At 51.2% G+C, this 22,766-nt stretch overlaps 1 protein-coding gene across 1 annotated transcript in view; it reads left to right on the top strand.

The window, feature by feature from the left end:
• Positions 1-22,766, top strand: part of Scube1 (signal peptide, CUB domain and EGF like domain containing 1) — a 120,254-nt gene that overhangs the window by 63,859 nt on the left and 33,629 nt on the right. Inside the window, exons 5-8 of the mRNA XM_051189516.1 lie at positions 2,698-2,823; positions 7,450-7,566; positions 10,035-10,124; positions 21,611-21,727. Coding sequence (XP_051045473.1) covers positions 2,698-2,823; positions 7,450-7,566; positions 10,035-10,124; positions 21,611-21,727 — 450 coding nt within the window. The remainder of the gene's footprint in view (positions 1-2,697; positions 2,824-7,449; positions 7,567-10,034; positions 10,125-21,610; positions 21,728-22,766) is intronic.

Here is a 22,766-nt window from a genome sequence, read left to right as displayed (position 1 = left end):
GGTATTCTAGAAAGCTTATGGTTTGAAACCCTCTCAGGAGCAAGCACGGGCCAGGTGAAGATCTGCAGGAGAACAGATAAGCAAGGCCTGCAGTTCTGAGTCACAGAAGCTATGTTGTGTCACCCTGGCTGGGCCCAGGCTCAGCATGAGTGACTAAGGTCCGTGTGTGAGAGGTGCACAGGTTGGTGGAGGAAACCATCTGCAGCCAAAAGCTGCCAGAGCAGCCTGGCAGAGGCCACAGAGGCTAGGGAGAAGCTTCCAATCCAGAGGGTAAATCACACTCGTGGTGCCAGCACCTTGCATGCCTCTCAGGCCCACATTCTCCTTGCTTTAAATAATAGTTTTTGGTGAAGATCATCATGTTTGCCCGTAGGACCTTTTAAGCTGTTATTTCTAAATACAGCAAGCTTATAGCTGTTAAGAACACAGAGAGGACCCAAGTTCAGCTACAATAATGCCCTCAGCCTATCCTCACCTTTTGTGGGAAGCAGACATCTTTGGATCCTGACAGAGAGAAACCCTTAATCCTGACAGAGAAACCAAGGCTACAGCATTCCTGTAGAGGGCTTGGTATGGGAGTCTGAGGTGGGTGGTTACACTCAGGAGCCTTGACTTTGCCTCACAATTACAGAGGTCTTACACACACACACACACACACACACACACACACACACACACACACTACCACCACCACCACAGTTGTAGAGCAAACTAAGAAAAACTTTAGGACTCTTCTGACTGAACCCTTAAGATCCACTCTGTGGCTTCCTATTCCCTTCCTGCAGCCCCACTACTGACCACATTGATTGGGAGCAGTGTGAGACAGCTCTGGGAAATCAGTGTAGCCTGGGGATAGCCTGGGGGTCAGGAGAATTGATGGAATCAGAGGTGGGCTTAGGAAGTAATTTATGAAAGACAAGAAGAAGGAACGATGAAGCCAAGGGATACAGCAGACAGTGTGGCATTGTGGGCCTTGAGAGGATGTATATGGGTCAGGGGACCAAAGGTCAGATCACAGCTGAAACAGTAGAGAGCCACAGACACGGCCACATTAAGTATGGAGTGCAGTGTGACCTAGGCTTTGAGCTGCCCCCTGACAATTCTCATTCTGAGCCCAAGAGGCTACTTGGTAGTTAGACCCTTGACAGGCAGGGAGGGGGTCCCAGAAAATTGGACAGGAAACTAAGTGGGCTTGGATGGCCAAGGAAGCTCTGAACCCACTGGGGAGTTGACTCCCTCAGATCTGCAGGCACAGACCTTGCCATCAGAAGCCAGGGTCTACAGAGGCACTCAGCCTATTGAATGCATGCCAAGCACCTCGCATCTTCCCATGGCTTCAGGGAATGTTTACACCTAATCCTCAAGGCTGAGGGTCTCATGTATGTTTACAGGTAAGGCTTGGAGAAGTGAAACAATGGTCTCCTAGGCACTCTGCTTATGGGGAAGCCAGATTCATGCCCACCTCCACTTGATTTCACAGGTTCTTTGTGAAGGAAGCTGCATGCCTAGTGCAGGGTGGGCTCATATTGGTTCAGGAGCAACCCTGATTACTGGTAACCAGCTGAGTGTTGTTACAGAAGTAGACTGTGGCCACAGTCAGCTCCCTCCTGGTGACTATTGGACAGCAATCATCGTATCTCTGTTGCTGCTATGAGGCTCAGGTGTTGTTGAAAATTGAGAGAAGGGTGATAGCACATCATTCGGTGCATTGGATGTCTTGCCTGGCTGTCAAGGGTCAGCTGGTGGCACTCTGCACTGGTGTGGCAGCTTGGCTTAAATTAATGAGAAAATCAAAGGGGGGAGGATAAGAAGAGAATGGTCAGGTGGGCCGGGTGCTGGACAAACGCAGCCTTTGATCACTTCCAACTGTGGATTAACTTTAGACAGCCTTTTATTTCTTTCCTGCCTGCACAAGACATTTTTGGTCTATAACTGCCACGAACTTATCCTTTTAAACATGTCCTGTGTTGCTGAGGGCCTCTGTACAGCACACAGGGTCACAATTACACGCTCTGCCCCTAGGTTGAGGCCCCTGAAGAAGACAGGCCATCTCATGTGGTCAGCTGTGGTTAGCACCTCAGTGGTCTCTTCCCCTCTCCCAGAAAGCTTTGCTTATCCTGCAGGTCCCTTCAGATGCAGGTGACATCTTCAGATGCAAGTGACATCAGGTCCCACAGCTACTGTGCAGCATACAGTGGTTCTCTACCCTTTGATCTGCCTGTGGCATCCTGATAGACTTGTGACCCACAACCTCTCACTTGACCCCTGACCTCATAAATTCTGGAAAGTCCTCAGAAATCACCAAGAAGATAAACATCAACTGAGGTCAAGCCACTCCAGGCAACCAGGGAGGAAATAGTTTACTGAGTGGATATCATAGTATCCCGGAGCTAATGAGAGAATCCAGATAGCCCTGATGGAGGCAGTGCTACACAAATAACCCTCCAAGATGACGTCAGGCAGGAGCCATGCCTATGTCATTTAGACTGTCCCTTCAGGGCCCAGGAACTGTGGCAGAATGCACCTGTGACTGAGTATGTATGTGCACACTCAAGCAGAGTGGTACCTGCAGTGGCTGACTAAACATACCCACCCCTGGACTGGGACACTTCACCAGTCGTCTCGCCATATTCTGAAGTCTTTTCCCTTCCATTCTCACTGGTCTCCAACCTCTGTCTTGTCTGTCTCTCTTCTCAGAGGGAATGAACTGCATGAACAAAGACCATGGCTGTGCCCACATCTGCCGGGAGACACCCAAAGGTGGGGTAGCCTGTGACTGCAGGCCCGGCTTTGACCTTGCCCAAAACCAGAAGGACTGCACATGTAGGTAGATGGAGGCAAATGGGTCGAACACCCCCATGCGCCTTCTACCATTGCTTTGTGGTGGGTCTGTCCAGGGTGCTGGACGTCAAGCAGGGAGGGAATCTCAGCACCCTGGGTTTGGGGGAGGACAGGGTCTGCTGGGAGTGCTGGGGATGCTGGAGGGATGGGTCATGACCTCCCAGCGTGGAGTTTTTATACCTGGTATGACACTGTCAACACAGCCCCAAGCATTGGCTTGAGCCACCTGTAGAGCCCTGAACACAACTTCTCCAGTGGAGATGGAGGTCTAAAAACTGCACTTTCTCCGTCAGCCTGAGAAGCCCTAGATGATAGAAGAGTATAAAGAAGCAAAGGAGAGTGGATGGGAGGTGGGATGGATGGGAGAGAGTGAACCCAGTGTTGACATTTTTCCAGGTTCAAAGGTCAGAACCCAGGTGAGGATACAGTTCAGGTAAAAGAGCACTTGCCTGGCACAAAGCCCTGGGTCCCATCCCCAGCACTCCATAAACCAGGTGTGGTGATCCAAACCTATAATTATAGAACTTGGGAGGTTGAGGCAGGAAGAGGAGTTCAAAGTCAACCTCAGTTTGAGGCCAGCCTGTGTTACAATGAAACCCTGTGTCAAAAATAAATAAAAAAATAAAAAATAAAACAAAGAAAGAAAAAAATTAAGAAGCAGAACTTAGTAACCTCTGTAGGGCTAAGTACAAACCATGAACCCCATATCTGGTCTGCAAAAGGCAGCAGGCCAGAGGTACCATTTCAAGGTCTGTTTGCTTGTCTGGAGGAGATCTGCCCCAGGACTCAACATAGTATGGCCTCTTGTTATTTGGGGTACAGGGACAGGGTTTCACTGTGTCCTGGAATTTTCTGTGTAGACTGGATGGCCTGGAAATCACAGAGATCCACCTGTCTCTGCCTCCCAAAGTGCTAGGATTAAAGGTGTGCACCACCACACCCATTCCCAGTCCAACCTCTTATCATGGGCATCCAGCTAATGAGTAGGAATAGAGTTGGGAAAGGAAACAGAACTTAAGATATTCAAAGGCTTTCATGGCATCAAACTCAACATGCCCTGCCAACTGCTTTGTGAGAAGGCTCTGCTCACTGGTCATGGGGACACCCAGGCTGAGCTTTGTTTGTTGTGGGTTTGCCAAGAACTGAGGAAACTTCAGCAAATACTTCAACTCAACTGAAGGATGGTTTCCTCGGCCTCACACACCAAAGGAGCCTGCTTCTTGACTCTTGAGGGACGTGCTCCCTCCCGCCTGCCTGAGTGACTCTATTATAAAGGCCTCAGCGTCCCTCTGTTCCTCCATTCTGGACAGAAGACAACTGGCCCGCCATCCTCAGCCTCTGTGACTCTCAGTTCATCTTCCCTAAACAGTTGCCAAGCCCCTGGGGACCCATGAGCACCTGTTGTTGTCCCTGTCCCCAGGGGCTCATGCTCCAACTCTCATGCTATCTACCCATCCCCCAAAGTGGAGGTACTTTCTTCATCCTCATGTTTTATAAACTTTTCCTAGGGAGATGTGAACAAGTGCCTATTCACTCTAGATAGTGACAGACCAGAATATGATTTCACCCAAGTCCAACTTGGGGAATCAGTGAGTTTACTGGACTTATTTACAAAGTATGAACAACCTCAAAGCAACCAGAAAGTTTCGTGCGGCATGGATGATGCCTTCCACACAGCTGCAGAGAGGATCTTCATCCCATCAGTTAACCTTCCACATTTTATATATTCTATCACTGCCTTGGGCCACAGCTGGGTCAGAATTACATATATCTGTTCTGATGTAGATGGCAATTGCTCTTGTGTTCAAGGATAACATTCTACAACATCTGGCTATGATCAGGATATGGGCCAGTCTTTCTCATTACTGCCAGGCCTTTTCCATGGAAAGGTAAAGACATGTATGTTGGCTGTCACTAAGGCAGGACAGAGATAGCCTATGCCCTACCTAGCCTGGCCCCACTGATGGATTCTTCCAGCTTCAGAGAAAACATTTGCTACCTGGCCACTTTCAAAGAAAATGGGGATAACTCCAGATTTCCCAGCTCTCATGCCAAGCAAGGACAGGAGCAGGCACAGGCTACAAGCAAGCATGGTCTCAGAAGACTTGCTCCATGTAGACACCAGAGAGAGAGGGGTCTGCCAGTGACTTCACTGCATCAGTTTACCACTATAACCCATCTGGGACAAATGCAACACAGGAAGGTCTATCCACAAAACTCTTCTGGGTATCTAGCTTGGCTGGGAGGACATGGAACAAGCCAGAGTCTGTGGAAAACTAAGACCCCCCCCATACCCTAGTCACCATGCAGTCAGGAAAGGGCTAAGCCCAGCCTAGGGGCATTTGCTGGTCCATGGATCCATAGCCTGACAAGGTATAGAAAGCCTAATCCTTTGTCCTAGACCAAGGAGTTGGGGAAAGCCCAGCCTCCCTGGAAGGTGGCACTCAGGAAGTCTGGCTTTGATCCTTTCTATGTGTTTTGCAAGGCATGATTAAAGATGGCTTGGAAGGCCAAATTCCCCAATACCATCCATGTAAACCTAGACACGGTAGTGTGTGTCTGTCATCCCAGTGTTTCTGTAGTGAGATTGGAGATAGGACAGGAGAATGCCTAGGTCAGCTAGCCTGGTGTACAGAGTAGCAAACAAGAAGAAACCCCTGCCTCAAACAAGGTAGAAGATGAGAATCAGTACAAAGGACAGGGGAGACCCACATGGAGCCCTTAGAAACCTTGAACTCTAGAGTTGGTAGGGGGCCCAGGCTAGACTGGTGGGGAGAGTCTGCAGGGCTCCATACCCCAATCCCCCATCCCATCAGAGTCTAGGGCCCTTCCCAGGAATGAGGACATTGCTTTATCCATCTTGCTCTTCCCAGAGCCCAGCATGCAGTATGGGAGGAATTGTCTGTGGCATTTTCACTGCCTTTTTCCAAGATGCCCCTGTGCTCACTCTGAAGAGGATTCTCTGTACCAGAAGGAGGTGGAAGAGGAAGAGCAGGAGGAGGAGGAAGAGCAGCAGGAGGAGGAGAAGCTGCCCAGATGAGGATTGACCCATCTCCTGGGACCTGTGCAGGCCCTGCTCCTGAGCACTGGACTTCTGTCCCCAAGAGAAAACGCTGGCCTGGGGAACACTAGCTTGCTGTCTATCACCACCATCCCTGAACATGCAAAGGACAGACTTCATGGAGCAGAGCCTGTGGGCCATTTAACTTCCCCGGAAGTTGGGTCAAGAGGAAAACGCTGCTGAGAAGCCTTGGCTGCTGAAGACAGTATGTGAGATGCCAGATAGTCCCTGCCTGTCAGTCATTCTTATCCTATCCTCACCTCCAGTGATTTCTCTTCCTTGCCAGCTTTATGAATGGATCTGCTTAGTAGGTCATGATTAATTCAAGCTCTCAGATCTTGTATTTGGTGCTCCTCTAGCCATACCTGGCCTCAGACTGATGTTTCATAAGTAAATAATGTGTGCAGATAGAGTATGGACAACCAGTCAAGGTCTCCATGAAGACAAGCTATCTGGCATTCAGGTGACAGCTATCTTGGCCACCAGTTCATTGTATGATAAAGCAGAGTCTCCAAGGGCCCCTGCAAGAGAGCTAACTCACATCCTCATCCCCTTCTGGCAGTCTCTGCCTATACAGTGGCAGTAGACCTCTTCATATAAACAAACTTGAACATCATTTTCCTACTTCAGACCAGCTCCCTCTTGCTCAGTCCCTTTCCCATGGATGCAGGTTGCTGTGTCTTCTATGGAGTTGAAGGGCCCTAGATCCTCCAGCCATTGACTTCACCAACCACACAATGTAGGTTGTTCTCAACATACATCCCAAATAATACTAACTTGCTTAAGTTCTGTCTATCTGGGTGTTGCTGAGCACCAGACAGTGCTGTGAGGGACCAGCACTGAGATAGCTCACAACTAGGACCCACAGAGAGTAGTATCCATGGGAACATCCCTCCACATGTGCCAAGACACAGGCAATGGATAGAGCTGTGCAAGAACTAAGAAAATGGCAGAGGTGGCACACGCCTTTAATCCTAGCATTTGGGAGGAAGAAGCAGGCAGACCTCTGTGAGTTCAAGGCCAGCCTGCTCTACAGAGTGAGTTCTGGGACAGTCAGGGATACACAGAGAGACCCTGTCTCAAGTAACAAACAAACAAAAAAAAAAAAAAAGGAAAGAAAGAAAGGAGGAAGGAAGGAAAGAAAAGAAAAAGAAATGTCACTTCAATGTGTCTGCCATCTTGCCCACAGTGAACCCTGTATGTCTTGGTGTAAACAGGCATGTGTCCCAATGGGACTGATGGGGTTAAAGTGTCTTGCATGTGTGTCTAGCCTCTCCCGCAGTCCCCACTCATCATGCATTAGCTACATGAGGTTCAGAATCCACTCTTGGTCCCACCAGACTACCATCTCTATCTGGCACCCTGGAGGAGCTCAAGGATAGAGATACGTGTCTGCTGCCCTCGGTCCTCAAAGGATTGTTCCCTGGCCACCTCACATTCTTGCTTTCCCCCACCCCACCCCCCCCAAAAAAACAACCAATCCCAGTAAACTAACCATTTCTGTTGTTCTATTTATACACACGTGTGTGCACTTTGGGACTAACTAGTAACCTGTAACTATGGAAATGGAGGCTGTCAGCACAGCTGCGAGGACACAGACACAGGCCCCATGTGTGGCTGCCACCAGAAGTACGCCCTACATGTGGATGGCCGGACGTGCATTGGTAAGTAGGTACTGCAACTGCCATACTGCCCCTACAGGTGCCCTGTGTGGTCCCCCTGTCTTGGAGGAAACAGAAGGGAGACAAGAAGAATCACCCACAAAGCCAATGGTGATGATAGGCATCCCAAGGGCAGCTTCTGTGAGGATTTGTCATGGGTCCCTCGTACCATGAGACAAAGTTCCCTAGGATTGGGTCTCCCTAGTGGGATTTCTGCTTGCCCTCATCCTCCACAGGGGGATTGATTGTCTGTAGCAGTGTGCTTTGGCTTGGGGACATCACGTGTCCCTAAAGCACTGGTATTTTCTAATGTGAAAAACTCCTGGCAGCCTCACTGAGTCTGTATGAGCATTGTTCATAGAAATGTGGAAACTGAGTTTCCTAGCACGTGGCTCACTATGAGGGTAGAGGTGTGCACCCTTCGTGGGGAGTGCGTTCACCCTGTGTGGGGTGTGTGCTTGGGACCGCTTCCCATCCTGAGCTGGTGGGTTCTCCTTAGGACTTCCTCACCCACCCAAAGTCCCTTCCCCCTCAGCAATGCTCCTGTCCCATCACCTGCTTGTTCCATGGAGCCCTGACTGAAACTCAGCCACCTCCTTCTGGGCCCGTGGTCTCAAGGGCAACTTGAACACTTGTAGTTATTTTATGCAATAATTACTAATATGTTTTTTTCTCTGTTCAAAAACAACAGCAAGATTTTTTTTTAAATTAAGATAAAGGAATTTCAGAATTTGGGGCCAATGGTCTGCTTGCTAGGACCCAACATGAGTTGTTGTAATCACACTTGCTATTTCCTTAAAAAGGGCCCATTCCTTATGATCAGCTTGAGGGGTGATGCTTGAGGAGCTTTTGAGTGACAGAACGGTGTTTGGTGAACCCATGTACGCACATGTGTCCCAAAGCTGCTGCCGTTTCCCATCCCCTGTTGCTGCTCCTTGGTGCCTTGGAAAGCTGGGTGCTAGGCCGCTCAGGGATCCCAGGCCACCCCCTCTGTACCTGCTGCCTGTGGTGGCTCTCCCCTTCTCTGTGTGGTCTCTTCTCTCAGACAGCCTTTTTTGTTTTTCGTTTTTTGTTTTAATTTCATTTTACCTCATTCCTGCTGCTTCTCTTGTGATGGTCCCTGATTGCCTGTCTTGTCTGATAACTGACATTCATTAATCATTTTTCAGAGCCAAAAGCCAAAACCAAACCAACCAATCAAAAAAAAAAAAAAATTAAAAGCCAAACCAGGTCTTAGACCAGTGTCTCTATTGCAGCCTGATCCCATCTAGAACTTTCTGTCCTCTGACCTCTTTCCCTTCACTGTCCTTCCCAGAGCTCCCTCAAGCCACTCTGGCCTCCCCTCTGTCTTGTCTAAGTCTCCCACGTCCAGTTGAGCCTGTCCTGCAAGCTACTGGACCAGCACAGACAACTGCTGGGCACATGAACCCTAGCCTGGGTCTAACCCTTCTTGTCTGTGCCCTCCTCACTCATCCTTTCTCATCTTGTTTTTATTTTTTTAATGTCTGCTGCATGTGACAGTCCCTGCTTGGATCTCTTTCCCCAAGCCCACACTTCCTGTCAGTCCCCTCTCATTAGAAACCATCACCCTACCCAGCTCCAGCCACTGTGGCTTCAACTCCTGGCCAGGATGAGAAACCTCCTGCCCTGCTTTGCTTTCCGTCACCAGTCCCAAAGAAGCATCTTGGCACAGCTTTGTGCCCAGTGGCTGGAGGCTCCACAGCTGGCCCGAGCCATTTACCTCCCGCACGCTCCTAAAATGACTGACCCTTCTCTGCAGTCCCTTGTTGAGCCCTTGAATGCTTAGCTCTGGTCCTCTAGACAAGCAGGCAACCAGTGCTGCCCTGGATTTTCTGTCCGTCCAATGGGATCCAATGGTGTGTGTGTGTGTGTGTGTGTGTGTGTGTGTGTGTGTGTGTGTGTGGGTGTGTGTGGGTGTGGGTGTGGGTGTGTGTGGGTGTGAGTTTTTGTTCTTAATTTTGCATGAGTGGCAGCATCCTTGTAACAGGGCATCTGCTGTCCCAGGTATATCCATCACCAGACCTTGCAAACCTATCCCCTTGTCTTGTGCTTTGTTCTGTACCTGCTTGAACCGTGGGGACCTGTAATTGCTTCTCTCTGTGTGAGCCCATGGCATGCTTTCTGTGTCCTCCACACAGGCTTCCTGCTGACCTCAGCTACCTACCCTGCTTGGCTGCACACGGACCCTGTATCCCCACTGCGTCCAGGTCTTGTTATGGCCACCTTCCTTGTCTGCATGCCATGCTTCCCACCCTAGCTTCCTCTTTGCTTTACCCTGCGCACACCCGCCTGAAAGTCCCTGGGATTAGCCCTTAGTGAGGGCACCGTGCTGGCCCGGCATGCTGTGTTGGCTTTGTGTGTGCCATGCCAAGAGGCTGACTGTCTTGGGCCGCGGGAAGTGGGCTCTCATTAACCACCGGCTCCATGTTTGTCCCTTACTTGTGTTCTAGAGAAGGATGAGGCTGCAATTGAGCGCTCTCAGTTCAATGCCACGTCAGTAGCTGATGTGGACAAGCGGGTGAAACGGCGGCTCCTCATGGGTAACACTTTTCTTCCACTTCCTTTGTTCCTTGCCCTTTTGGGTGTTCGGGTGAGTGTGAATGAATGCTGGCCTGGGGGGTGCTGGTGTATGGTCTTGTGTGTACATGCCAGCTTTGGGGAGTATGAGAGCCTGGGTACTGATGTGTGAATGTACAGATCCTGGTGGGGAGGTATACTGCTGTGTATGCTAACTGTGTGTGTGCTAACATGTGGGTGTGTGAGCATGAGGACATACATTTGTGTGATATGGAGTCTTCGTGTGTTATATGTGAGTGTGGGAAGGCTCCACGGCAGATGGGAACTCATTATGTTCCTTTTTAAATTGTTTTACCCTCCATCAAACACATTCATTTCTTTGTTTATACATTGTAGCAAAGAACCCAGCACCCATGTCTAGTGGACTGAATGCATAGTCCTCCTCTGCTTACTTAGAAACCAACATGTTCATTAGGCTCCCAGGGTCAGCATGCCACAGTGACTCAGTGACCACTGGGACCCTAGCAGGAGGAAGTTCTGTGTAGCATGATCCTCTGATCTTGCTCTCAGAGTGTCAGGGGAAGCCTGCTGGCAGTGCTGCTGCTAGACCAGCCCAAGGAGAAAGGGGAGGAAAAGAGAGTGTGACCATCTTAACAGCATTGTAAAGGCAAGACACAGGATTCCAGCTCTGCATTCCCTCCTTTTCCTGCCCATCAGTGGACTCCCTGGTTCTAGGTGGCTGGCATGCAGGCTGTGCCAGCTGACTGCACCTCCTAAGCATAAGTACAACCACCAGGGTTGTCACAACCTGACCAATGACACTGTCGGGCTTACACAAGCCTTGGCAACTGTACAATTGGATAGAGAAAGAAACTGAGACTCCCTTATTATCCTATATGGCTGAGCACCATTAGGGATCATGGTCACTTGAACCCTGAAGGCCAGAGATCATCTCATTTTGTAATACTCATGTAGAGGCCCCGGCTGGATGGCACATGAATTCTCAGTACTTGTCTCTGAAATAGGCCTCTGTGAAAAGAGTAAGGATGTTCTAGGACTCCAGCCCCTAGCTGGTAGCCAACCCCATTGAGGCAGGACAGCTCCAGGAGATATTAGTAGGTTCACAGTCTGGAGAACAGCTTTGTTTCATGCTTGTCAGAGCACACTTGGGCATCACATCCAGAGCCAGGCTCAGCATACTGTCCTGGGAGAGTCTAAGTCTGGAGGTGGCTTAAATCCTCTGAGGTCCCAAGATGGGAAGGAGGTAGGACAGGCCAAAGGGCAGCATCCAGCAGCAGGAAAGGAAGATGAGGGACAGGAAATTCCATGACAGGCCGGGCCACCTGGCTGCTTGGACTGTGCCTCTGACCCCAGCAGTGACCAGCTCTACACCAGAGGACCAAGGTGAGGATTTGATGTGAGAGAAGACAGGGCCAAGGCACTGAGTATTCAAAGTTCACTAGAGTCAAGAGCGCCCACCTTATTGTCACATAACTGCAAGGTGACCCTGCAGGTTTCTTCTAGTCCTGAAGTCACTGCAGATGGGATTTATGTGGGAGTGGAAAGCTGGAGGGGGTGAGGGGGTGGCTCTCCCCCTCATTTTCTATCGTGCCTCCCTCTGGTTTTCCATGCTCTGTACACATCTAGAGCAGGCTGATTCTCAGGCCAAGAGAACCTCCTTTTCCCTGTGGTGCCCAGAGCTGCAAATCCCCCTGGCAATGCCACTTCCTCATGAACTCCACAATGGAGGTGCAGGGTTGAGACCACACCCCCAACTCTAGCTGTTAGAACCAGGAACTCTCCAAGAGATATTCTGTGCCCTAACCACAGAGGCCACATCCCTTGGATGCCTGCAAGTCCATTATCAATCTCCTAGTAGTGAGCCAGAGCCAGGGACAAACCAAAAATCCAGTGGACACAACACACAGAGAGACTTAAAGCCCCAGGCACTTGCAAGTCCACATAGTGAGTCCAGAACCTAAGTCCTAAGAAGGGAGGTTAACATAGCTAGCGCACAGTCCTGGGACTCAGCAGCTGTTCAGGCTCTAACTGTGCACCCAAAGGCACCAAGTAAAACTGATAGCCTGCCAGTGAGGGCCTGCGGGAAACCTCGGGAGAGTAGGATGTCTGTCCCTCCAGGGCAGTGACCCCAGCCTTGTGCTCTACCCAGGCTTCACTGAGAGCTGGTGCTGGCGTAGCTGATGAATAAAGGCACAGAGAGAGGAGCTGAGACGCTTCCTCCCTAGCTGACTCTGCGCCTGTCACGTGACCCTTTGAGGCCCACATTTCTCTGCTTCCTCTCCCAGTCTGTCCATGAATGGATGCTCAATACATACAGATGTCAGAGCAAATGGGACACTGCCTGGTCTGAGGGGGTCTTGGGTTTACAGGATTAGGAGTCCCCAAAGCCTTACCTGTCCTTTACCTGAAGGGCCCTCTTCATAAATGTTACATCTTCATAAATGTTCCACTGATGGCCAGAATTTAGGTACTGCCCCAGCATCCATGATTCTCTTTATCAGCAGCCATTGCATTGGCATAGCCCAGAGGTGTCTGGATCAGGAAGAGAGGTAAAGATGTTAACCCTGAGGCCAGCCTGTGAGGCCCCTGGGAGTCACATCTTCCGGGGATGTCCCCACTATAGCTGTTGTAAAGACATATGAGCCCACCTGGAGAAGGTGCTTAGCCTGGTATCTGACCTGGGGGCAGCACCAGCCAGTGCCAGCTATTGATATAGGAGCCAGGGTACAAGCCTAAGAGTGAGAGGCAGCCAGGAGTTTGTTGGGCAAGCAGACAAGGTGGAGCCAGCATTTCCCTTGGCTCTGCCCTGTCCTTCTCCTCTAGCCCCGTCTTCCCCTGCTCTGTCCCTGCCCTCCTACTTTCCAAGCCAAGGCCTCAGGTGATTGAGGAAGATGCTGAGTTGGGGGTAGGTGGGTGTGTCTTGCTGGGAGGAGCTTCTTGTCCGCAGCCTTCTCCTGCAGAGGCTGGCGTTCCCATGGATGGGTTTCCCACACTTACCCAACCAGAGTGTGATAGGCAGGACAGCACCCCAGGTTTGGCTGCATCGTAAAAGGTCCAGGAAGAATGGGTAGGGGACTGGAGAACTGAGATAAGGAAAACTAGAGGTGACATGGCTAATCCGCAGGGGGTACAGACTGCCACACTGCCTCAAGCCTGAACAGTCACTCCACTTCTCCCCACCAGTTGCCCACTCTGTTGACTCTCTCCAACCAAGGGCTGCATACCTGCTCTGGATTTTCCAGCCCTACACACCCACTCACCTGGATGGCCCTAGTCTCTCTGGGTGTAACTTCTTCCTGTCCTGGGCCCCCGCCTCAGTGGGTCTCACTCACCGCCATCATTACCCAGTGCCACTTAGGGTGGTTCTGCCTGACAAGGCTACCTAGGACTTCCTGCCCTCACTGGACCTTCCCCCATGTCCCCATTCACACCCCCACTGGGCCACAGTCCAGCTCTGTACCAACTGTGTGTACCCTCCTGTGCTAACAGGACCTCACTGCCCACAGACTTCCAGAGACTGGGTACCACTGAAAAGGATCAAGTGACCAAGCTACACCCAGCCACTGGCTGGATTGATGCTACATGTGGCTAGACAGTGGGGTCCCTAGCCAAGGCCTGAGTCCCTGCCTCGATTTGGTCATACATACATCTGGGGCTGATAGGAGTTAAGTGAATAGTGATTTGGCTATCAAAACGAAGCGTGGACAGAGAGGTACAGGCTCCTGGCAGGGTTTACCTCTATCCTCGGCTCCTTGTCCCCTCAGAATTTGACCCATGTACCACTGCCCAAACCTGAAATATGATCTCAGAGCCTTCTACCATTAAGCACATTGTCCATTTCCAACTCCTAATATACTCAGGTGTCTCTGTATATCTACATGCCACAAATAGAAGGTGCCAGAAAAAAAAGAAAGGCAGAATCCTCTTTCACCCTAATCTAGTGAGCCTCAGTGTAGAAACAGAACAACCCATGAGGCTCTTTCCTCCCAGCCTACCTACCTGGGACGGACATGACCTGTCCCCAGCTCCTCCTGTGCATATCTTTCACCAAGTCCCCTGGAGAGTAGGCAGACAGTCTCTAGCTTTTCTCAAGCAGGACTCTGAGATTGATATGGACAAAGTTGGGGTGAGGGAGTAGGGAAAGGCTTCAGGTTGTGCCTCCAAGATGGAGCTTGCTGCTAAGGATATGTGGCTGTTCTTACAGCATGGAACCCTGTGGTTAGACAGATGTGCAGCCACACATCGGGGCTCCTCCTTCCAATTCATTCTGGCCCAGCTACTGCAGTCAGATAAGGCCTCCATTCTGGTTTCCCAGGCAGCCATCCCTGAGTTTCACTTTTCCTTTTGCTTGGGATGGGGTGGGGGCTGTGTTCCCCAGAGGAGCTTGGAAGAGCTTGAAGGAACCCCATGTGAAATTTCTGGCCGTGTGAGGCCCAGAGCAGGTGCTCAGTTACAGATCTTTCTGTCTCCTTGATGTTTCTTCTTGGCCAAGTCTATGCAATGCCAGTGGAGAATCAGACCTGAGGAAGTCCAGTGATGAGGAGAAAGACCCAGGGCCTTGTCTGGACTTGGTCAGTTCTCATTTCTGGGCTGGTGGAACTAATCCCAGGAAGCACAGGATTACCAAAGATTAGCCAGGAATTCATAATCTGGACCCTTCCAGGAAGGTGATCTCCACCCTGGGGGCTCAAAGGCTGGGAGATGGAGAGGTCTGCATCAGACACCACACACTGCCTGCTCTAGCCTGGGGGTCATTTTCGTGGGGCAGCCATTGAAATCTGAACTGGATCTTACCTCTGTTGAGAATCTCTTGGTTAACCATGGGTTGCTAGTGACCCACACAGTCCCTCCAGCCAGGCACTGTGGCCCTGTCTGCTTGTGCATGCTCAGACAAGGATATACTCAGTGTGTATTAGCTGGTGTTGATGAGGACTCAGCACAGAAAGGTCTGCACAGTGAAAACCACTGTCACACCTAGCCAGAGAACAACCCCACATAGATAATGGGCTCAGACCCAGATATTCACCAGCTGTGACCCAGAAGAGCAGTCCCACATGCTCACCAGCTATGTGATCTGGCTGGGTTCTTCCCTGAGCCATGCAAGGAACAGACATGCCCCCCCTCCACAGGAAGAGAAGCTTTCTGTGTGCATCCTCTGTCTTCCTGGAATTCTGAACCTCACAGCTAGGAAAAGAGAGCAGGAGGGCAGGGACAGGCTTGTGTCCTGAGGTTCCAGCCTCCTACCTAAAGAAAAGAAAGCCTCCATTGTCCTTAAGTATAGACAAGGAGCCTGTCTCTCTCTTGACTTGTTCTGTCTCTTCCAGGTCTTTCTGCAGACCTGTAGGCCCTATCACCAAGGTGGATTCTGCTTCTCCAACAACCATGCATCCTAACCCCTCTAGGTGCAGGCAGCTCTTCCCCAAAACTCCCACAATTCCTAGAGTCAAGGGCCCTTAGTACTCCAAAAGATAGTCCCTCCAATGGGAGTTTGTCTCCCTGAGATCTGAAGGATGGGATCTGCACAGCCACACCATCATCGGCAAAGGCCTTGTGGGCATTGCCACCACCAGGCTGTGTTAGGAAGAGTCCATGGAGCACCAAGACTGCCTCTGAGGCCTGCTGGACCCTTTGAGCATTATGAGTGCAGGGACGTGCTGGCCTTGGTCCTGAGCAGTACCTGCACTAAATGTAGACAGCCTTCTCTCCTACTTCTCTTGGGGACCTAATCCTAGCCTTCCCAAACTCCCCATCTCACTGCACTGAGCCTTTCCCCCTGCCCTGGCCCATGCAGGCACTCTACTGCTCCCTGCTGAGTGACAGGATAGCATGGGAGACCTTGCTCACTATGCCCAACACAGTGACATATATAAATCTGCCTGCATGATACTAATGACAGCTGGACTTGAGATGTCCCCAGTGGAGACAGACAAGAAGAGACCACATGTAATGGCCATGCCAGGGCAGCTTTTATCCCAGAGTGATGGGAGCTGGGAGAGGGTTAGAGGTCAGTCTATAGGTGGATGGAGAGGACCAGTGGCTGGCTCCTTCACAGCTGCTTCAGCCAGTTCTAGAAGCTGGAAGACAGATAGACCCACCCTGACTGAGGCTTATACAGATGCAACCAGGGCTTGGGGCAGTTCATGTCTTCAAGGGAAAGGGCAGATTCTGGGTATCGCCCACCATCCCCCATCAGAGCCTCTTGGGAGAAGACCCTGAAGCCCTCAGTGAGGCCGGGCACATACAAATGAGAACCAACATTCTGGAGGGAGGAGTCAGTCCTTTGCCTAAAATCCCCCAGCTTGCAGGAGCAAAGTCTGGCATACTAGCCAATGGGCTGAAGCCAGCTCTTTTGTCAAGCTGTCAGAGTGCTCACATTTGGGCCCAATCCCTGGGGTCACTCTCCTTACCCCAGCTTCAGCCCTGTTCCTCTTTACCATTCATTTCCCATGCCCCATGCTACTCCTCAGGGACCTCCCAAATCCCTGTGTGTTAATCCCATCATTGAACAGGAGCCAGCCCCCACCATGCTGGGCCTGTGCTGATCACTGAGCCAAAGAGCCCAGGTATGGCTCTTCCTGAAGCCATGTGGTGGATGAGGGGACAACAAACATAATGTCACCTTGATGGCTGGCTTCAGAAAGCATGGTACCGTGGGCTTCTAACCCCAGTGACTTCATTGGATTGGCCAAAGGGGCTACCCAGCAGAAGCCAGTGGGAAAAGCAAAGCCTCTTCACCCTGTGCCATCCTCCCTAGAGAGCAGCTGACTCCTGGGTAGGTCAGTTTATCTCTGTGGCTCCTCCCTTATTGCCAAAGCACTATCTTATTGGCCTCTACATTGCCCGCTAGAACCAGAGTTGGGGATCCCAAGCACATCTGCCCAGCTCAGAGCCACTCAGAAGAGGGTTATTTTTATTATTTGTTTATATTGTATATGCATTGGCATTTTGCTTATGTGTAAGTCTGTGTGAGGGTGTCCAATTCCCTGGAACAGTTGTGAGCTATGGTGCGGGTGCTGGGAATTGAGCCCGGGATCTTTGGGAGAACAGCCAGTGCTCTTAACCTCTGAGCCATCTCTCCAGTGTCTGGAAAAGATTATTGAATGATTCAGCCATGGACAACGGGTGCCAGACTCCATGCGCCGAGGGTCTGAAACTCTGCACCAAGGCTGAAGCGGATCACAATTATAGACCATCCCATAAAACACTGGCACCTCGACCCTTGTGTCTGGGCCATTCAAAAACCACATGGATGCAGTCTCTGTGTGCAAAGGGGCTTCCCATGCTTACACAGTCCATGGGCACATGGAACCTGTCTGACTGCACAGTTCAAGTTTAGTTCATACTTGGGTAAGACCTGTCCTTCAGGGAACTTGCTGATCAATGGTGGTGCCAGCCTCCAAAGCCTACCCAGGGGCTGCTTCCAGACAGCGGACCTTCTGCTCTTGCCTCCCTCTACCAGAGCCATGCCACGATGGGTACAGACTTCCACCTGCCTCAGGCCATCCTCCTGCTTCCTCACTGAGCCACCCTGGGAACCTATCATCAAAGCCCCACTTCTACACTAGTCCTGTTTACTTAGTCTGATGGCTCATGGCTGTGTGAGCATGCCAGCTGCTTTGGTAGCTATATATGGTGCTTCTCTATGGCTGTACAGTCACTGGGGCTGGCCTGAGATGGGCCCACAACTGGTTTGGTGTCCTGAAGTCTCTATCTGGACATTCTAATTTATTTTTTATTTTTATTTTTATTGGTTTTTCCAGACAGGGTTTTCCCCTTAGCTTTGGAGGCTGTCTTGGAACTTGCTCAGTAGACCAGGCTGGCCTGGAACTGACAGAGATCCGCCTGTCTGTGTCTCTGAGTGCTGGGATTAAAGGCGTGTGCCGCCACCACCCAGCTGTGAATCATTTTTGGACACAGGCTCCTCATTATTTCTCACTGAGTGACAAATGAGGCAGCCACCCCCCTGAACAAAGTCCTTCCCCAAGCCTCAGCTCTCTCTGCAATAGCGACAGGGCTGTCTTTTGTCTGTCTGTCTGGTTGGTTGGTTTTTTGACTGTTGTGAGCTCTTTTGAGAGTAGTCGATGAGAGGGTGCCTTCTCGGGTGAATATGGCTATGCCTCTGGAGGGTGGTTCTCTTGCAGGAGAGTTGGGACATTAGGAAGAGTCCAGTAGTTCTCAGCTGGATCCAGGACACAGAGAGATGCAGAACTCATCTCTGAACTTGAGAGAAGCCCTCTTTCCCTTAAGCTCCAGCACCACAGTTCTGATGGACAGACTCAGGCCTTCCTGGGCTGACCTGTACACCAGCCCCAGGGTATACAGGGATGAGATGGGGACCAGAGAAGGCCACCGAGCTGAGGAACAGGAGGAGCCAACCCCTGGAATAGACAACTACAGACTCCAAAGCTCATCTACCATCCATTGTAAAGAGGAATGTTTCCCAAATTTCTCTGAGACAATGTGGCCAAACGTCAGATCTGGGTGACCTCTAGTCTCCGGGGACAGCAGTGAAGCTGTTTGCAAGGTCCTCGGAGATGAGAGTTGTGCAGTACTTCTCTGCCAATGAAGCCTTTGGCAATGCCCAGGGTTTCTGATTGGAAATTGCTACAGACAGGGTGTTCAGTCTCACCCTGCCACCTGTGCCCCACAGAGGACCTTGATGGAAATCTACATGTTACATTTTGTGGCACCCCTCACCCAGAATAATATGGCTGAGGTGGAGAAGGCAGAGGTGAGGGCCCATGGAGGCCAGCCAGGTCAGCCACCAAATTGCTTAGCATTTAGCTATTCTACTCAGAGTGAGGCAGTGACCTAGAGGAGGGACTGTTTGGCTGTGACATCATAGGACAGTGACATTATGGCCACAGTAAAAATGGAGACTGCAGTTGGGAGCAAAGAAGCAATTTAACCAGATCCCAGGGGAGGTGGGGAAGAGGCTCAGACTCAGTGGGCTGGATAGAAAAGCATTCCTGGAGTAGGCAGCTCCCTGGTTAGGGTAGACGCAGACATTTGGGAGTAGTGTGTACCCATGTGTGTGGCTGCACAGGCCCCTATGTGACAGAGGCAGTTAAAGGACATTAGGTTAGACCTGTGCCCAGGGAATTGTGTGTTTAGTTTAATCCAGCCAGGCAGATCCCAGCCACCACTGCCACTAGGTCGATGAAGGTGGGCATAGGCTCCCCATTGATGAAGTAAGATCCAGGAACTGGAAAGGCATGGATGTGACACACGGAGGGCACAGAGAGGGTCTGGTCTCTGGTGATCATTGTAATGAGATGCTGTGGGCTTGGGGGCTGACACTCAAGAACAGACAGAGGCCTTCTGGGTCTCTGGGGACTCAGGGCCTGAAGTCTATGTATCAGCCCTTGGCTGGGGTAATACAAGAGGCCTGAAAGCCTGGCATGGGAGAGAATGACTTGCAGTGGAGGCTCAAAAATGGGTCATCACTGTGCCAGAGCCCAACTCCCCATCTCAGCCCCAGTCTCCCTAATGAGCTGATGGGACCAGCGGGTCCCCAAGGCTTCCTTAGTTAAATTCCAAGTCCCATAAAAGAGAAAGGAAGAATCACAAACCATTGGGTTTGGTTCCCAAGTACACAGTCCCTAATGCCTCTGCCTCTACCACCAGAGACGCCCAGGGCCCACCCAGCCCCAGCTGGCATCGCCTGCCCCTTCCCCCACACCTCTGTGCCACTGGGCTGTAATTACCCACACCTGGGAGACAGGTAACCTTTCTGCCCCTCTCCAGAGGGTCGTCCCACATGAAAGGCTGGCAGGCTGTCTGCTTGGGGGAGGGTGAGCAGCAGGATTCACTGCTCTGGTTTAACCCCAGGAAAGCAAACATTTGGTGAGCACCCCCAGGTCCACACCTGGGCCTTATGGCTTTTAAGTGGAGAGTGTATTTGATCTTCACCTTCACCCTGGGGGGGAGAAGCATTTCTTCTCACTCCCCAGGTGTGGGGCTGCCTTCCACCTCACCCTACTGCACCAGTGGATGTCTCTGTGAGGAGATGAGAGGGTACACATAGGCTACAAACCAGTTAGAACTGGTCCATGCTGGCACAGGGGCCCACCTGCCTAAGTGTGAGAACGGTTGGCTTCACTTTGCCTAGACTTCAGGGGAGGGCCTCAGAGAGATACTTAAACCATAAAGGATAAGGAAATAGGCCTTGAATGCTACAAAGAACCCCACTCACAGAAACTTCCCATCCCTGGCTGGAGGTGCTAACCTGAAACTCAGAGAAGCAGAGTGTTAGGGGGAAAGGGTGTCTGCTTTTAATGGCAACCACAGCTCTTCCTGAATGGCAATGGCTGGTGGTGATGCGGGCCTTTAGAAAAAGGGGGCTGTCCTTGGGGACTGCCCAGTTTCTGCAGCAAATGACACCCGCCACTGTGACCTAGAACACACAATCCACTTGTGCTTGCATGCTTACAAAGCTATTAGACTTCTGTCCCTCTCCTGGCACCCCTACCCTCTGTGGAGCAAAGTTCAAGGCAAGATACCGTGAATCTGATGGAATTAGCAGCATGGACTGTTGGTATCCAAGAGTCTCCCTTCATCCCTTCACTCAGGCTTTTTCCCAAAGTCTTTGCAGAGACCCATGACATTTGCAGAACTGAGTAAGGACCTTCCGGGAAAGCAGACATAGCCACAGGCACCAGGTGAAGCAAGGTGGAGGCATGAGGGTAGCACAGGCTGTGGAGATCAGCGCTCGGGCCTGCTCGGCTGCCCCACAGTGAAAGGTCAGAGAAGCCCACTCACACAGCTGAGTTTCCTGAGAAGCAAGCCTTCCAGGTGCTCATGAAAAAAACCAGGTGGCAAATGACCAGAGTCTGAGAGAGTGGGCGAGCCACCACATCCTGGAAAGCCAGCTCTGCCAGGCCTCTGCAGGCCTGCAGAGGCTCACTCTCACCCCACAGCAGCTTCAGTGACCTCCATTATGCCCCTAGCCACTCTGGCCCCTTTGAATTTTGTAGGAGGAGGAGGGAAAAAAAGCACTAGACAGGCTTCAAGTGGACAAAAACCAGATGCTTTGGCAAATGGTTCATTGAGAACAGATGTGAGACAGGGAAGGTCCCTGGTTTGATGGATGATGTGCAGTCCTATGGCCAGGCTGAAAAACCATTTCCCATCAGGCTGGGCTTAGGAGCCCCCATGCCTTCTGGCAGCCACCAACAGGATTGGGTGACTAAACCCAAGCAGAGCAAAGATTTAGAACACCACTAAGTAGCTGCTAGGCTGTTCTCAGCACTGATCCTAAGAGTGACCCCCAACCCCCACTCACCCCCATTAGTAACCTTTACCCCAGCACAGCCCTAAGTCATTTGCAGACATTTCCATGGGACCAGCACTAGCTCAGGAAGCATCCCAACAACCAGGGTACCACAAATGAAACTTGAGCCTAGATTGCTGCTCTCACTGATGGGAAAAGATTGTAGCTGGCTCCTGGGGAAACTAAGCATCTCTGTCTCTCCCCTCCCCTCCCCAGAGACATGTGCAGTGAACAATGGAGGCTGTGACCGGACATGCAAGGACACTGCCACTGGCGTTCGGTGCAGCTGCCCAGTTGGATTCACACTGCAGCCGGATGGAAAGACATGCAAAGGTCAGCACATGGGCTGTGTTGGTACCGCCCTGCCTGGACCCAGAAGGCCCATCTGGTCCTACTGTTGGGTCCTGTTAACCAGGCTGGAGGGCAGATGAATGAAGGCAGCTGGCAGCCACAGAGGTTGTTAGAGATAAGAAAGGAAAGAGTTCCCAGCAGGGTAGTGTGGCACACTTGTAGTGTCCTGGGTCAGGAAGGTCCTGGTGCCATAAAATTTGCCTGTGTTTTAAGAATTAACAGAAACCACAACAGAGTATGTCTGGACCTTCGACTCCAGAATGGTGTATGGTCCAATGCTTGACTTTCAGTTGTGTGGCCTTTAGTGCTGAGCTGGTAGGGACAGCTTGGTAGAGGGCATGCATCATTGTGTGTCACTACCACAAATGTATAAGGGGACTTCAACCAAAAGCAGAACTCTGGCATAGAAATTGAGGAGTCTGGAGGTGAGAATGAAGATGGCTGAGGTGGAAGGCAGGACTTCCCTGCAGCCAGGCAAAAGGGAAGGTGGGGTGCAGTTCCCACTGTTTTCCTTGAAGCCCATTGATGTCACAGTAAGCCAGTCCTTCTATGGTACCCCAGGCTAACAAAGGGTAGATCCAGGCTTCACTGTGCCCTCTGAGGCATAGGCTGGCCCTGGACATGAATGCTGTGTAAAGCTTCATTCCTGTAATGAGCCCAGGGTGGTCAAGATTAGAGGCAGACCAGCTGCTCACCTCTGAGAACCAACTTATCTAGCCAGAAAGGGCCTGAGCTATGTGTGTTCTGCCATGAGAGGGGCTGTTGGCATGCCAGTAGCTAAACCATGCCCTGCTGTGTACTCCATTTGGGGGAAGATAGATGTGAAGGAGACATCATAGTCTTAGGCTCACTGGCCCCAGCCCCTAGTGCTTCTTGGTTCCCCGTGGCTGCTCTTCAGACGGTTGGGCCCTTTAACCAGGTTGGCCCTTCTTTAATCCAGCCTTTGGCCATACCTCCTCCATAAACATGAGTCACTCCTTGGGGCCCTTTCTCCCTCCTGACTTCTGGAGTGGGCCAGCAC

This window comes from Phodopus roborovskii, unplaced genomic scaffold, assembly GCF_943737965.1.
Source record: "Phodopus roborovskii unplaced genomic scaffold, PHOROB, whole genome shotgun sequence".
NCBI classification, from domain to species: Eukaryota; Metazoa; Chordata; class Mammalia; order Rodentia; family Cricetidae; genus Phodopus; species Phodopus roborovskii.
Note: the sequence above shows the minus strand (reverse complement) of the source record. Positions and strands in the feature narration are given on the sequence as shown.